This window comes from Nannospalax galili, unplaced genomic scaffold (assembly GCF_000622305.1).
Source record: "Nannospalax galili isolate Female #2095 unplaced genomic scaffold, S.galili_v1.0 scaffold1146, whole genome shotgun sequence".
Taxonomy (NCBI): Eukaryota; Metazoa; Chordata; class Mammalia; order Rodentia; family Spalacidae; genus Nannospalax; species Nannospalax galili.
In genome coordinates, this window is record NW_008355380.1 from 786,759 (window position 1) to 803,424 (window position 16,666).

The following is a 16,666-nucleotide window of genomic DNA, read 5'->3' on the forward strand; positions in this document are numbered from 1 at the left end:
AACCACAGCTACATAGCCATTTCCAAGCCAACCTGGGCTAGAGTGAATGCCTGTCTCAAAGACTGACTGCCAGGTGCCACCCAGCTAATTAGCAGCAACCAAAGTCCATGCCAGTTTGGGGTGTGGCTAGACATGATCCTGTTGACTTGACTAGGCAGGAAGGACCAGGGCCCTAAGAGCTGCCTCAGACAACCAGGGCAGTGGCTGCAGCTCTCCCCACCAGCACTCACCCAGGAAGACGCCACTGGCCACACCAGGTATGCCTTGGATCTCGGTGACATTGTTCTGCATAAAGTACTCATCACAGGTGGCACTCAGGCTAGAGCCATTGCAGAAGAGGTGCCAGAGAGCAGTGGTCACCGTCTCATTGTTGACAACCTGCATCTTTGCACAGGCCTCGAAGTTACGTTTTGCCAGTGTGCGGTTTCCAAGAAGACAGACCCTGGAGTGGAGAGGGGGGCAGGCCTTATTTTCACTGTTCACAGAGGGCCAGGCAGGAGGCTCCAGGTCTGAGAGAGAGAACCAGAGGGCCCAAGTCCAAACCCTGGAAAGACACTGCAAGACAAACCAGCAGAGGACCTATGTTGCCGCCCAAGGATGGCCTGGGACTCACGGGATGTCGGGCGGGGCAAAGGCTGTCTTGATGACACCAGCGTAAATGGCCAGGATGGAGAGTACGACGCAGGCCAGGAAGACCAGTGCCAGCTTGTTGACGTATTTGACACCCACAAAGACCACCACGGCCATGAGGGCCAAGGCGCAGCTGCCATACACACGCATGTTGTTCAGCAGCGCAGCAGCCTCCCCATCTGCCGACTCTGCCTGGAAGACGGCTGCACTTGGGGAGATGTAGGTCTGTGGGAGAGAGAAAGGTCAGCAAAGGACCCAAGTCCTGCCCAGGAGCTCACCCTACCCTCATACCTCAGGCTTCCTCCCTGACATGGCAAAGAAAGCCAGTTAGGCCTAAGGCCACTGGGAACACTGAGGCGGACCCTTGTGAGCTGCCCAACACAGACCCAGGGTACCAGGCCTGCAGTTTTTTCCTGTCTAGTTCCCTCAAACTACTAGGGCCAGCTGTGACCAGCAGTACAGGTGATGGAAGGGAAGCTGGTAACACACTTTCGTGTAGTCTCTCAATGACCAACCTGCCTCAGTCAAGTGATCCCAGGTAAAGGAGAGCCCATGCGGTAAGGGGCCAGGGACTCCTGTCAACAACCTCAGTGTAGTCCAGGGCAGCTCTTCTGTCCTTGTTAATGTCTGGCCAGCTATCAATCACAATCTCCAGAGAACCCCAGAGTGGCCAAAGTGTTCTTCAAATTGCTCCACTGTCAGAATGGAGCTTTCTTATAGACCAACTAGAACCCCAAAGTGGGGATGACGATCCAGCATCTTCTTACTGTGTGCAGCCCAGGACTCACAGGGGCACACACAACTTCCTAAAACATGGAACCACGGGCCCCAGCCCCGACTCCCCAAAGTAGAATATGCATTTGCATGTGCCCCCAGACATCCTTTCTCAGAAGGCCTAGGAAAGCTTCCCTGCAGGCTCTGGGAAAGCTGGGTATCAGAAAGGCAGTGGCCAGCTTCACAGATGGAGATGGTTATGGTAATGGTTAATACTGCTTATCAACTTGACAGGACCTAAAATCACCAAGGAGAAAAGTCTCTAGGGACATCTGTGATCCAGGTTAGATTGGCCTCTGGTCATACCTGTGAGAGTACCTTGATTAGGCTAATTAAAAGTGGGAAGACCTACACGTGGGCAGTACCATTCCCTGGTCTGAGATCTTAAACAATTAAAAGGAGAAACCAGCAATCATCTCTCCCTTCTCCCTGATTGCAGATGCAATGAGACCAACTGCTTTAAGCTCCTGCTCTTGACTTCCCCATACTGATGGACAGTACTCTCCAACTTGGGGCCAAAATAAACCCTTCTTTAAGTTGCTTTTGTAAGAGCATTTTATCACAGGAACTGGAAAAGTAACTAGCATAGAGTAAGTTATCTGGGCTTCCATGAGCCAGGCCAAGGCCCAGCTACTGCCTTGTTCCAATTTGGGGCCTTTGTCTTCAAGGCCCAAAGAGGTCAGAAAATCTGCAGGGCTAACTACATGGCACCTGAGGGGCTACAGGCACTTGTGCTGCCCAGCCCACCAAGACACTGGATGCAAGCCCAAATTCAAGTTGTAGGGAAACCCTTCTGTGCCAGGAATTTAGTGCCAGCCAGTGACCAAGACGACCAAGTAGAAGTACTTTGCCTGGAATGGGCTAGAGTCCTACTCACAGGGTTGTCTAAGTCTAATTCCAGCCCTGCCTCCTGACCTAGTATAGACTGCAAGACCTCATTTGTCTAAGGATCTAGTCCTGGCTTTGAGAGTCAGACACTGCAGGGTATCCAGAGCAGTAGGGCTGGGGACCATCAGAGAGGAGTAAGTGGGCTCACAGGCAAAGCATCTGTGTAAGGAAGACTGCTACAGACACACTCACCAGGAAGATCTCGATGGTGCCCAAGATGTACATGGCACCTGCAAATGTCGTGCCCAGGTAGAAGCAGAGGCCAACAGCCCCTCCAAACTCAGGTCCCAGTGACCGGGAGATCATGTAGTACGAGCCTCCCGCTGCAAAGACAGCCCAAGAGAAACATGGGTCAGGAGGTGACATTCAGTATGAACACTGGGCATTCATGCAAGGACAGCTGTCCCCACGAAGGGACAAGTCTACCCTCAAAACAGAAAGTACAGGAAGCCCTGGCCTGTGAACTCGTGTCTACCCCGCCTGTGGGCTGGTTCAGGTGTGCTAAGAACTGTTTAATACAAGCAGGCACAACATCCCAGGAGGCTCCTGCTGCAAGGTCTGCATATTTCCACATTATCCCAATAACCAATTCTATTAACTTGTTTACACAAATAGGTAGAGAAGAACCAAGGCCATTTAAGAATACTTTGGCTCTTTGGCATGTCCCATAACCGGGGCACTCTGGGAACAGCTGTGCTCACTCTAGCCATCATCTTTGGCTGTTCTGCCTACCTCAGCTGCTCTTGAACTCAGACCTCTGTGAGACTCCAGGAGGGTCAGGAGAACTTCTTGAATGTACCTGCCCCTTCCAGAGAACCATCTGTAGGAGCAGATTCTCCACTGCATGGCATCCCCAGGCCAGCACACTATCCTCCATCATCCAGTGGGCTGAGTCTGGGGAAGGGGCTCCCTTTTTGAACAAGTGGGAAAACAAGAGCCCCGAGGAGGGAGGCTCTCATAGTCCCTCATGTTCCCTGTAGTCTACATCCGTGACTCGGAGAGATGGGGACAGTTCTGTACCAAGCTCAGTGGCCAAGTTCTGGGGGAGGGAAGGCATCCACAAATGGTGCAAACAAACCAGTCCCTACTTAGCTGCATGCTGACACATGAAAGGTGGGGCAGAGACCTCTGGATCTCTGTCCTCTGCAAACCAACTGACTTGTCAACACTATGGATGTGTTTCTGTGTTGCCACTAATGAACTGAAAGGTGAGCACTTGCTTCCCTTTCCCATGAGATGAACAGACTCGGCCGACGGATCCAGCTAGGCTATGGCCTCACGTGAAGGATCCAGCTAGGCTATGGCCTCATGTGAAGCCCTTTCCTCTGGTTAAGCCCCGTCTCAGGCACCATCACGTGGCAAAACAGGAGGAAACAAATAGTAGCGATTCCATGGGCTCTAATCTGAGAGAGTGGCAGACAGCAAGACCCGAGGCCCAGCCCTAGCACCCACAGGCCACTCCTCATGGTCAGGTTCTCACTAACATGCCTCTGAGGCCCCAACCCGTAGCAACCCTACATGCCATGCTGTTCTAATTTAGTCTTGAGAAAGACTCAAAGTAAAAAGAAAATGGAGTTTATGGGAAATCCAGAATCAATCTAGAACCAAATGGTATGATGAAAGTCTGTCCATGTGGACTGTCAAAGATGTCAATAAGATCAGAACAGCGTCTGCTGCCATTCACTGAGCCCCACGGAGATCCAGCACTTACTCATTGACTCCCACCCACAGGGATCCCCATGAAAGGTGATGGATTCCCACTGGGTGGGTTTACCAACTCCCCCCTAAATCCCACGCCTTCCACCATTCACCCCTCACCATAGGGATCTTACAGGGCCCAATACCTTCCACTGCTCATTCCCCGCTCATAAGAACCTGGTACATTCCTCCATTCACCAATACTCCCAGCACAGGGATCCAGTACCTTCCCCTATGGGGAGGACATCTTGGTAGTAGGCTGAGACACATTGAGGCACAGTACTCCATCTGTCCTCGGGAAAGCCTGCTGTGCCCTCAGATGGTTACAGGAGAGGCCCTGGCACAGGCTGCCTCTCCCTTTATGCAAGGGAAAAAGCAGTGGTGCTTGGCAGTGGGTCACGGCAAGCACAAAAGTAAGCTTCAGAAAGATCTGAGCCCTGACAAGGTGAGTAGCCACCTTTAGGACCCAGGTTCTGTCCTCGTCACAGGACAAGACAGGCAGGGAGTGAGGCTATGCCTGCACCAGGGCCTCTGGGGACAAGGCCACTCTTTCGCTCCCATGGACAGCACAATACCCCAGTACTACATGGGAGCAAATGGTTAATGTCACTGTCACCATGAACCCGGGACAGGAATGGGGGTCTACAAACATGTGGCTTTGGTCCTGCACTATGAAAAGATGATCCATCTAAACCAACTCAAGGGTCACAGGCACTGGAACCCTTACCTGGGACCACACCGTTGGTAGCGATGGCACTCATGGAGATGGCAGTTAGCATTGTCTGCAAAGAGAGGCAGCTCTTTCAGGGAACATGTACCCCAAGATACTTCAATATGCTGGGCCTGGGACAGCAGGACTCTCCTCCACTCTCTTGACCTCAAAGAAGGTGCTAAGTGACCAGGAACGACAGGCCCATGACTCCCGAAGCTCAAGGCCTCCTGGCTTTCAGCCCTTTCCTACCCAACCCCAAACACTGTTCTCAGAACTCATAGAAACACAGGCTGCAGGCTTCTAGCCCTGGAAGTTGGGCCTCATCTAGGTGCCTGACCCCCAAAGGGTCCCAATTAGGGCTCTACCAGCCCAAGTGGCACAAGTGGGGAAATTCACTTAGATGTGAACTCCAAGGACACAGGAGACCCCACCTTGTGTCCGCCTCTTAGAAAACATCCAAGAGAGGGGGGGGGGGCGCTGCCTCTAGCAACCACCCTCTTGCTCAGGAAAATCTGTCTGTGGGCACCAGAAGTACAGCAGTCACAAGACTGGTGCTCAGGGTAGGTGGCCACAGGACAAGCAGATGGATAGCCTGAGGTGGCAACACAGAGTGACCAGTCAGGTAGCCAGGTAGGCTGGTCTGGGGTAGTAACACAGGAGTGACCAATTGGGGACAAGTGGGCGGGTGGCCTGGGGCAGGGGTCAAAAGGGAACTCCCATTTACCCATGTTACTTGAATTCCCTCCAGAAAGGACATGTTCAGGTGACACTTGGGTAATTAAAACAGCAAATGTATACTCCTCCTAACCAGAGTAAGGAAAAGGGAGTAAGTAGGGCTGGTGCACAGCTGTGGGTACCATAAAGGGCAAACTGGACATGACAAAAGCACCAGAAATAAGAAGGGGGCATACTAGAGCTGGGATGAAGCAGCTCTGAGCTCACTTCACTGCCCCTCAGGCCTGATGTATATAAATCACAGACCCGTGTCATATTCTCTTTAACAGCGATCCCTGAAAATGCCCAGGATCCTTCAAACTAGAGGGTAGTCTTGCCACAACCCAGTGAGAGGAACCTGCCACCACCCCACAACCCCCCAGCACTCAGCCCTGAGCCTGGTGGTGCAGCATATGATACATCTACACACAGATTAAGAAATGCCCCTCCCCCCAACACACAGAGTAGCTAAATAAGGTCCTAAGACCAGCAGGAAACCTGGCCTTTGACAGAAATGTGGCAGCCCAACTTTCCTATGGTGGAGCCTAACTCTCTAGGAGGTGACTCCTGGAAAAGGACCTGCAGGCCAGGCCTGGATTTCCCACAGTGGTCTCTTGGAGCCCCAGCACCAACCCCTGGGGCTTCCCTACAAAGCTGACCACAAACACTCACACAGGTACAGCACATGGACACAATGAGGAAGGATTCCAGGACGCCAGCAGCCCCCACGATCCAGGTCAGGCGCAGGAAAAGGATGACACCTAGGATATTCTGCAGGCAGGGCAGGTAGACTCCGATGAAGGTGCCCATGCGCGGGGCCTAGAATAGAGTAACCATGTCCAGGGAGGCTCACAGCCCATGCCCATGTAAGCCAGCTTGGAGCCCCACCCAAGCTATGCTTGGAGGTCATGGGAACAGAGTGACTATAGAAGGAACATGGTGGCCACACACTGAAGCTGCAAAGATGTCTAACAAAAAAAACCACATCCCAGATGAGCTGAGGCTCCAGGGTCCTAGACAGGACCCAGGAAGTGGCCAGGCAGGACACAGGGGCAAGCTGCCTGGCTCTGCTCCCCCACCAAGGAGAAGAGGAAGTTTGGGACAGCAAGATGGGTTCTCCCAGCTGCATCTATGAGGCAGGCTAAGGGCCTGAGCCTGATGCCAGGAGGCTGGAGGCATGAAGGAGAGGAGTCCAAAAAGGGCTAGACACCCGTGCCACTGCCTGTCCGTGAAGCTCAGAAGTTGCAGTGTAACACGATGGGGACAGACTGGAGATGTGGGGGCAGAGAGGCCAAGAGGCCAGTTCCTAACACAGGACTCATCTCAATTTAGGGGAACACAGAATGAGCATGGAAGACTGCTTGCAGCTGCTGCACAGCAAGGCTCACCATGGAGGCCTGGCTGAGGACGCCATACAACCAGAGCCCACAGGGAGGGCCCAGGAACTACAGAGTGGTACCTGATGATGGTACTAGCCGGAGGGCAGACCTAAGTAAGGACAACATGCTCATCACCCAAACCGGAAAGGACAGGATGGCTGCTCAGTTCCACTGATTCCAAAGCCAGGGGTCTCACAGGAAGAACTGAGTCTGAAAGCCTGAGGGTCCCAGCCCTGAGCCCCAAGTCAACAGGCAGAGTGGGTAACACACAGCAGGATGGAGGCCTAGGCCACAACCTCTTGTCCTCCCTGCCTGTGGGGTCTGGACGCTGCATTTTAGGTGCCGAGAACAGAATCCTGATGGGTCAGAATTCTGCAAGCTGGGTAGATGGAAAAAAGTCTTTAGGGTTTTAGGTTTTGTTTTTTTTGAGATTTTTAGCTGGGCCTGGCGAAACACACCTTTAACCCCAGCACTCAGGAGACTGAGACAGGTGGACCCCTGTGAGTTTGCAGTCAGGCCAGCCAAGGTTGTATAGTAAGACCTCATCTTTTTTAAAAAAAAAAAAAAATTTTTTAATTTTGTATGTGTGTGGGGGTTAGCGCACATGCTACATGAGTGCAAGTACTGGACAAGGACACTGGATCCTCTGCAGCTAGAGATACAGGCAGTTGTATACCATTCAACACAGTGGCTGGGAACTGAACTCAGGTCCTCTGGAAGAGTAGCAATCTTTCCTAACTTCTGAGCCATCTCTCCAGCCCCATCTTTGGGATTTTTCAGTTAAATAAAAGAATGCATGTACACAATGCCAGGCAGATGTGGAAGACGGCCAACAGGAATATGGTAGGAGACACCCTATCTAGGCAGGGCCATGTCTGGACAGCCTCAAGGTACACAAGGGACTGCCAGAGCACCGCAGCTCAGCTTCAGATCCCACTGAGGCATGGGCCCAGGAGCTGGCTGTGTACCCAATACCCCAGTGCCTAGAGGCCCTAGATCCTTTTAAAAATGAAATGGCCACCTCTGTACTCTTAGCTCTGTCTTGAAAGACAGCTTTGAAGGATCAACTGGACCTGATTACAGGCCAGGAGTCAGCTCAATGGGAAAGTGATGCCTGTCTGGGGACAAGCTTCTATGCCGTCAGAGGAGACAACAGGGACAGCTCTACTTCTTGTGTTCTACCAACCCAATTGGTCCCTAAGTGGGGCAACAGCTTGTTCATGTTCAACCAAGACAGCACCCCAAATGACACACTGGCTCTGCAGTGGGCCCAACTCTTTATCAACTAAAATCCAACTAAGGTATCATGTTCCCCAAGGGGCACGTCAGCCAGAAGTGCCATCCTGGGGGGTGGGGTGGAATTTTCTAGGGCATACTAAGTATAACCTCTCCCCCAAAACATGGATGTTCGCTTTTAAGGACAAGTACTTTCCACAGTGCTCTGGGAGCAGCTAAGCCTACAGGGCTCTACCCTCAGGGAGTGGGGGCTGAACTATGGGGTTCGGCTGGGCAGTGCTTTGGTTGAATGAAGTGGAGGCTGAGGGTCAGGTCCAAGGAACATTCAAGACCAAGTCTGTTCCTGGTATAGGCCAAGCTGTCCTCAGACACAAATTCTAGCAAATGGAACAGACAGATAAATGTACATGTGTGTACAATGGATGGGGAAGGTCTGGGGCTCTAAGGTTCAAAGCTAGAGCAAGAATCTGTCAAGCCAAAGGCAGTGCTGGGGCCCGAGTGAAACCCTAGAAATGTACTTGAGTGGGAAACCCCCCACTGCAGCCCCTTGAATCCCATGGGGAATGTGGGCAGACAAGGAGAGACGCAGAGAAGACTTCTGGGGAGACCACTGACTCTCTGCCTTTATTAACCCCCAGCCCTGTCCCCAGGGACCATGTGGCCCCAGCCCTGAATAAAAATGCTGCAAAGACTTAAAGCACAGTGTCAACTCTGCTGTGGTCACAGCAGGAGGGAAAGAAGCAAGCTGATGCCATTCTATGGCTTGACTTCCCTACAGCTGGCTCGAAGGGCCTGTGTCAGGCTGGACACTGGCACCTGGGGAGCATGTGGATGTCTACACAGGGCAGACACAAAGGACAGATGAGCTGGCTGTCTTATCACTTAGCAGGAGCCACTCAAGGGGAGGATACCACCCACCTTCATCCATGCTCATCAGCACTGAAATTCATCTCTCCAGACAGAACAGGGGCCTCTGGGAGCTACAGTGTGAGGAAAAGTGTAGGGAAATAAAAATTGAAGTCTTAAGTAAAGGCCTTGAGCCAGATGTAGTGGCACACACCTGTGATTCCTGTATTTGGAGACTGAGGCAGGAGGAGTACCATGAGTTCAAAAACAACTTGGACTACATAGTGAATCACAGGTCAGTCCTGGTTAGAGTGAGTTCCAGGCCAGCCTGGGTTACAGAGTGAGACTCCGTCTCTTAAAACAGCAGCTGACAGTGTCCTCGCCACTGTGTCTGCCTGCAAGCGCTCCTCACCCGCCTGCCAGCCTGCCATGGCCAGCATCAAGGATCTCGAGGGGAAGTGGTGCCTAATGGAAAGCCAGGGTTTTGAGGAGTACATGAAGGAGCTAGGTGTGGGCCTGGCTCTATGGAAATGGGTGCAATGGCCAAACCTGACGGCATTATTACTTGTGATGGCAATAATATCATTGTCAAAACTGAGAGCATGTTGCAAACAACACAGTTTTGCTGTACCCTGGGAGAGAAATTTGATGAAACTACAGCTGATGGCAGAAAAACTCAGATGGTCTACACCTTCACGGATGGTGCCTTGGTCTAGCATCAGCAGTGGGATGGGAAGGAAAGCACAGTAACACGCAAACTGAAAGACAGGAACTAGTGATTGTGTCGTGAACAATGTCACCTGTACGCAGAACTATGAAGAGTAGAGTAAAAATTTCATCATCACTCTGGACAAGAATTATCAGGAATGAACAGGCCCCGTTCAATGAGCAAGCTGCAACCATCCACAGTGTTTCTTTTCTTTGGTTTCGAGTTTCATTGCTGTGCTCCATTATCTTTATCACAAACATTTTACATTCAATCCATCTCAAGTGTTGATTTAACTACAGTCATATCTTTGGTTAGTAAATAAACATGTTAGTGCTAAAAACAACTAAAATAACAGTAGTAAGTAAAATGAAATGTAAGACTACTTTCTATAGCAGCCCTGCCAGGGCTTACTTCCCTTCTCTCTAGAGCTGTTGGCCCCACAGATGCCTACTCACAGGGGTACAACAGCCTGCACAGGATCTCCATGACCCAGTTCCTTCCTCACCTGAAAGCATAGGACACTGGAGGTGTCCACTGAGACACAGAGCCAAGAAAATGGAGGTGGCCTAAGCCTCATGAAGGAAAAGGGTAGGTGTGATCTGAAAGCCTGATGAGGGTGCTCTCTGACCGAAAAGCTTTGAGGCCACACGTCCACACCGAGGGCAGCTCAGGTACCTTGACCTCCCGCCTCCGGCTGTCCTCATCCTCCTCATGTTCCACCACACCCTGACTTAGATTGGTATAGTTGGCCAGCTTGTTCAGCAGTGACGATACCATGGGGTTGCTGTCCATCTCTTCCTGTTGGTGCAAAGTATCAATCAGCCAGGTGGGAACCAGGTCCTTCAATAGTCCCCCAGCTTCTGATCACCTGCCCAGGCCCCTCTCTCAGAGGGCTATGTGAAGCCCAAGAACCACACACTAAGAGGACTGGGAGTCCTCAGTCTGTGAGCCCCAGGCCACCTGCGCAACAGGTCTGGAATCAGAGATCAGGGTCAGAGGCCATGCTCAGAGGACCCAGGGAGGAGCCAGAGCTTCTGAGATGGTGCAGGGACTCCGAGAGGCTCCTGAAGGCTTTAAGGTACCTGCCAGGGTTGCACATCACATATCAGGTCTAGATAGGCTGAATGGGCCTTGGGCAGGAACACCTTGGTCCTTCCTCAGCAGGGTCCAGTCCGGCAGGTGGCCTTGTCTGGGACCCCCAAAGTGGACTCTTTTACTTTTCCTCATGAAAGTTACTTCCCTTTGTGTAGAAATTAAAATAAAATTACCTCAAAAAGCGCCATATTCTTCCCCTCGAAGTAGCTCTCTCTCTCCACCTCCACATTGTTGATGAATGGACTGTTCTCCCTGGGGTTTCCATCTCCTAAGGGATACAGTCAGGTCAGTCTCAGGAGGAAATGGCAGAAGCACAGACTACAGGAGCTCTGGGAGGCAGGCACCAGGGAGGCCTTTAGCCCAAAGGGCACCTGTGGTCATCAGCCCCCACCTGTGGCCTTGACTAATCACACTGTTTATCCACAAACTCTCTTTCTGCCCACATGTCCATACCCACAGGTGCCTGTGCATCCCTAGCACATACAATGTGGTGTCAAATCAAGCTTAGGGCCACTTGCTTCACATCACCTGCTCATGAGGGCTGAAGGTCATCCCTATTTGTAGGATTGACACCTTTACTGAGGTATATTTTGCTGACCCTCCCTGCCCAACCCACCGTGTTTAAAAGGAAAACTGAAAGGTTCCCCCGCACTTGCAGTAGGACCCGACAGCCCAGGGCTGAGCACTGGCTTCCAAGATCAATGGTTCCCTGTGTGCTGGGGGCCTCATGAGAGGAAGCATCCTTCACCTGGTCTGCAAAGGACAGGGGCTGAACAGGCTCCCTGGCCACAAGCCAACTGGGGTCTTCAGCACCAGAGGCAGGCATGGCTACAGTCAGCCTTCTCAGAACACCCACAAATGAGCCTTCCTGCTACCACCTGCACTCATCCCCTCTGCCTCTCTCTCTGACCCTGAAGCTGCCTATCCCTGTCCATTTCCTGGGGCCACCTGAATGGCTTATGTGACCCTGGGAAGGAGACGTGTCCTGAAACATAGTTCCCTGCAACCCCAACATGCCAGAAGAGCCAGCCCTAGCCCATGTGGGCCCTTGAGTCTGGTGGCTGGCCAGTCAGTAGGTGTGGGACCTAATTCCTTTCATGTCAGGATTCTGGCAGAGATGTGCTTCCAAGGGATTCCTCAGTCCTAGGAACACAAGACGTGCCTCATGCTGCCAGGTTTCCAGCCCAACCTTCCCAACCTCAGTTTGAGATGTACTTAGGTATGTACAATGGCCTTACTGGTACCTCCAGGTACTCAGGGCAAAGGTTGGTCCTCCTGAGTACCCAGCATGTGCTCACTTTATGGGGACTGGGGATACCCATGGGAAGAGGGTCCCACAGAGGAGGGCCTCATGGAAGGAAGGTACCAGGGGGGAAAGTCTCATGGGGGTGGGTAGGCAGCACCTCCTTGGAGCCCTGGCACTCCAACTGTGGGCCAGCTGGCCAGAGCTCAACTCTGGCTTCAAGTGCCTTATGGGAGCTTCCAAGAGCAGCCTCGAGGGTCAAGGGAAATAGGCACAAGGGGCAATAAGAGGGAACAGAAGAAATAAAACAGCCTTGGCAAACTGAGAGGGACCTGGGTTAGGGTGATGCCAGCAAGTCAGGCTCTACAGCCTGCTCCATGCCAGTACCCTACAAGGGAGTTTATAGCTAGGTAGCCAGTCCTTGGAATTCCTTAGCACCCACCCTCAGCTCTGCCTCCTTTTCTACATGTCCAGAGTCAATACCTCAGGAGGCTTGGACACTGAAGGCCCTTGAGAGGTAGGTCCAGGAGCCATCTGTGACACCTTGGAGGCATGGCTTCCTGAGCACAGACTCCAAAACAAAGGCCCTGACCACAGGGCCTGAATAGTTCATGTCCCCGTTGCCAAAGGATGAAAACATTTGCTCAGTCACGTAGAGCTCTTACAAGACCACAGGTGGGTGTCTACAGAGGGATGAATGAAGCCCTGAGTCACCACAACCAGAAGTTTACAAAGGGAGAAGACTTGAAAAATGAACCTGAAGCCTCCCCATTGTGGGTGACCTCTTCCCTCCTAGCAGTAAGAATGAGGCTCAGAACCTCAGGTGACAGAGACAAAGGCCTCGGGGAGGAATGGGAACTAAGTCCTGACGTGCAAAGGCTGAGTCCCTTGCCTGGGCCTGAGGAGCTGAGTAGCACTGAGCGGCTGAGAGCCGGGCGAAGAGTCTTTGCTACTGGGAGCAAAGAACCAGGTTAGAAACAATTCCAAGCACAGACTTCAGCTGGGGAACTCCAAGTCAGTGAGTCACCCTTTCTGGTCTCACATGTGTATAATACTTCTGGTGACAAGTACCTTAAAACCCAAGCATTCCACCCACAGACTGGCCCCATTAATAACTAAATCCCTCTTTGAGTGAAGCACAAGCACCAAGGTTTGTTTTTTTTTTGACAATAGCTTTGAGTTTCAAATTCCTCAAAGCCCCATGGATTGTGCTGGCCAGCCTTCCAGGCATCCTCATACACCTCCCGGACCCCATCAACCCCCTTTCCCAACCAGCTAGTTCAGACTGGATGTTTTTATCAATCTGGATGTCACTTGAACTGAGGGGCGGATGCAGATCCCTGATGCTTACTTGGACCTTTCAGTCTCTGGAGACATCTGATCCAGACCCTGGGACACGAACTCCAATAATCAAGGCCATCAGGGGCCAGGGTGAAGGAACACAAAGTGCTCTGCCCTGAATTTGATACAGAACCACGCCTAGGCCCCAAAAATGTGGCGCCTGATTACTCACGCAAAACCCAAGCTGAGGGAGAAGCCTTTGTTAGGGCCACAGTCCAGAAATGGCTTTGCTCTAATCAGAGATTCCCTCACTGGCAGCCACCCAGATGCCATACCTCAAGGGTTCTCCTAAGGTCCCCGGTCTTCTCTGATTCATGGCCCTCGGACTCCCCTCAGACCACCAGGAGCTGCAGAATGGTAGGAACTAACTACACTGACAGACAGGTCCTCTGGGGAAGAGTCACAGAGCTTCACAAACAGCCAAGAACACCACTACACTGTTCCTCTTTGTAGTATCTGATGGTGTGGGGGCTCTGGGGATTCAGAGGAATGTAGCAGGGCACTGTCCTACCTGGAGCTCTGTCCCACATGCTCTGTGTGCCTTGCATACACTGCCTGCTCTCTGCAGTGGGGGCCTCATACCTCCCCAAGTTTACTCACTCCAGGACCTCAGAACAAGTAGGAGGGGGGCGGGAGTGTATGCCGCATCATGGACTGGAGCTGATACTCTATGGAGCTATATAAATATGGCTGATACTTGGTCCGAAGCTAGAGGCAGACCCATCTATGCACACGTGCTCACCCATGCATATACATACATACATACATACATACTATTGCACACTCATGCACTTATGAGCCAAGGTATACACTCCCTGGGTGCCCCATCAAACTCACACCTGTCCCCACACAGAGCCCCCTACTCAGCATCCTACAGATCAGCCCCTCCTATCTGGAGGCAAGAACCTGTACCCCAGCTATTCCCATGGGGTCTCATCTCATCCAGCCTCATACCCTGAATGTGGCAAATGTGAGACAGCCAAGGGACAGATGAAATGGCACCAAAGGACACAGCAGGTGGATAAGGGCAGGGCAGAACCTCATCAAGTATAAGAGACCCTGGCCAAGAGGGAGTAGAACAGGGTGGCTCAGACCTTCAGAATGAGCCCCAAAACCCCATCCAACAAGCTTCCAACTAACACTTTTTTGCAAGTACTGTCACAGAAAGGGGGCACAAAGCTGGGCAATATGCGCTAGGAACTGGGAGTGTAAGGTGGGCACTGAACTCAGTGAAAGGTAAACAGACATCTGGTTCATAATGCCGGACTTAAGGCAGGAGATGCTTGGGCCCAGGAGAGCCACATTTCCTGCAGAGTTACTCTGCACCACAGCATACGACTGCACAAGGAGTGATGGACCTTCTCCCAGGTCACTCTGTTCTCACATGGGCTCTTCTACAGGGACTCACAGCACCAGCCAAGGTGCCAGTTGTGGGGTCCCTGACCACAGCTCCCAGGATACTGATGTCGCCCTTGTTGACAGGTACCCTTCAACCTACAACCCATGGCAGCTGCGTAGCTCCCGGCTCCCAGAGTGACCCCCCCCCAGTTGGTCTAGGGTCCCTTCAAAAGTGAAAGTGATGTTCAGGCTGAAGTATCTCTTGCCATCTACAGACTACAGTCACCCCGAGTTCTTCACTGTCACCCTAGAATCTACCTATGTCCCAGGAAGGGACATTCAGGGCCAGATAACTCAGAAGCAGCAGCACGCCAAACCTCTCCTCAGAACCCCAATGCCATGTAGCTCTAGTGCTCGGTTCCTGGGAGCTGGACATTGTGAGTGGGACAATGGGCAAGCTCCAAGAATGACTTGTGGGGAGACCACATGCCCATAACTCTTCCCTGCCACCATGGAGCACAAGTATGGCCTGAGCAGTCAAACACAAAGACACGCTAGTGAAACACAAACATACTCTGAAATCAGACCTCCTTCAAAGGAGCAAAATGCCAGCATCCACCTGGATAGCAGGCAGGCTCACTACAAGTGTGGCCCCTACACCCTTGGGCTGACCTGCCAGCATCTCTTACCATCAACACCCTTCCTGCCCATAGACTCCAAAGACAAGAGATGGCCTCACAGAGCTGTGCATAGCCTGCTTTGTCCTGCCTTCCTCCAGGAAAAGAAGCTAAGAACCCTCGCGTAGCTCTGCTCTACCTATGAACGTAGAAGTCTGCTCTCTGCATGAGCAACGGGCAGTAGAATACAGTGCTTCTCCACCTGTGTCTTCCCAAACCAACCACGCTCCTTCAGGGGCCTGGCGCACAGCTTTGGAAACCACACTTAGTATTTAGAAAATGAAGGAAAAACAAAATGTAATAAAAACAGGGTGGGGGCTAGAGGGATGGCGCACTGCTGCTCTTAAGAAGTAACATGGTTTTGGTTCCCAGCACCCACAGGGCAGCTAACAATGGCCTGTAACTCCAGTTCCAGGGGATCTGACACCCTCTTCTGCCTCCGTACCTTGCAGAAGACCCGGTTTGAATCCCAGCACCCACATGGCAGCTAACAATTGTCCGTAACTCCAGTTCCAAGGGATCCGACAGCCTCCTCTCCTCTGCGGGCATTGCATGACACGGGTGCACTTACCTACATGCCGGCAATACACACATACACATAAAATAAAAATAATAATAAAATATTTTTAAAAAACAAGGATAGGGTGCCTTAAGATGAAGCATGAAGAATATTTCAAATTAACCTAATCACTTCAAAGTTAGGAGGCACACCTAACTTTGATCCTACAAAAACTGTGCTAACCACCCCAAAAACCAGTAACCAAATGAGGAATTCTCATTCTTAAGTTCCTTCTTCACAGAGGTATGGGTAAACCATTCTAGAACAGCTTCCCATGTCTTCTGGTCAACGCAATGTAAACTTAGCAAATATCGAAATACACTGTGGACACTATGGCCAGTCTCTCCCAGTCCAGGAAGGGGAGGGCCAGATGAGTACTAAGGTATGCAATACCAGAGGGACCGTTAGGCTTTTCATGTGTACAACTGTGTTGTTACCCAACACGTGTGTGCATTTCCTACCCCTACACACACGTGTGTGCAGTTTCTACCCCTATATACACGTGTGCAGTTTCCTGGTTCTGTCATCTGGGGTGCCACAGAGCAGGACACTCCAGTTGCTACCTGTACATGCCAAGCCCACAGCAGGCTTGCTAAACTCCAATCTCCACTCAGACCATCCTAGGAGAAATGTTGAATCTGGGGCTGAGGCAGGGGGATGGACGTGGAAGCTACAGGAATCAGGAAATGACAATGGCATGTCTCTCAAATGACCTCGAATGCTCACCTCTGAGACCATTTGAGCGCCAACCAACTGGAGCACAGAGACACATAGACTCAGAGGAGTACATGAGGACCTGCAACACCCTGATGCACAGCCACTGCTCA

General features: G+C 51.8%; 1 protein-coding gene and 1 pseudogene across 4 annotated transcripts in view; one reads left to right on the top strand and one right to left on the bottom strand.

Annotated features, from left to right (window-relative positions):
• Slc12a7 (solute carrier family 12 member 7) overlaps positions 1 to 16,666 on the bottom strand; it is a 54,272-nt gene that overhangs the window by 21,194 nt on the left and 16,412 nt on the right. For 3 of the 4 annotated variants that reach the window (XM_017803024.2, XM_008852507.3, XM_029555776.1), the window contains exons 2-8: positions 10,855 to 10,949; positions 10,262 to 10,384; positions 6,089 to 6,235; positions 4,718 to 4,772; positions 2,485 to 2,615; positions 614 to 855; positions 231 to 442 (exon numbers count right to left, since the gene is read on the bottom strand). In XM_017803024.2, the coding sequence (XP_017658513.1) occupies positions 231 to 442; positions 614 to 855; positions 2,485 to 2,615; positions 4,718 to 4,772; positions 6,089 to 6,235; positions 10,262 to 10,384; positions 10,855 to 10,949 (1,005 nt within the window). Of the gene's footprint in view, positions 1 to 230; positions 443 to 613; positions 856 to 2,484; positions 2,616 to 4,717; positions 4,773 to 5,426; positions 5,506 to 6,088; positions 6,236 to 10,261; positions 10,385 to 10,854; positions 10,950 to 16,666 lie in introns of those variants that run through there. The other variant, XM_029555777.1, reaches the window with a different exon arrangement.
• LOC103749669 lies at positions 9,276 to 9,702 on the top strand (annotated as a pseudogene).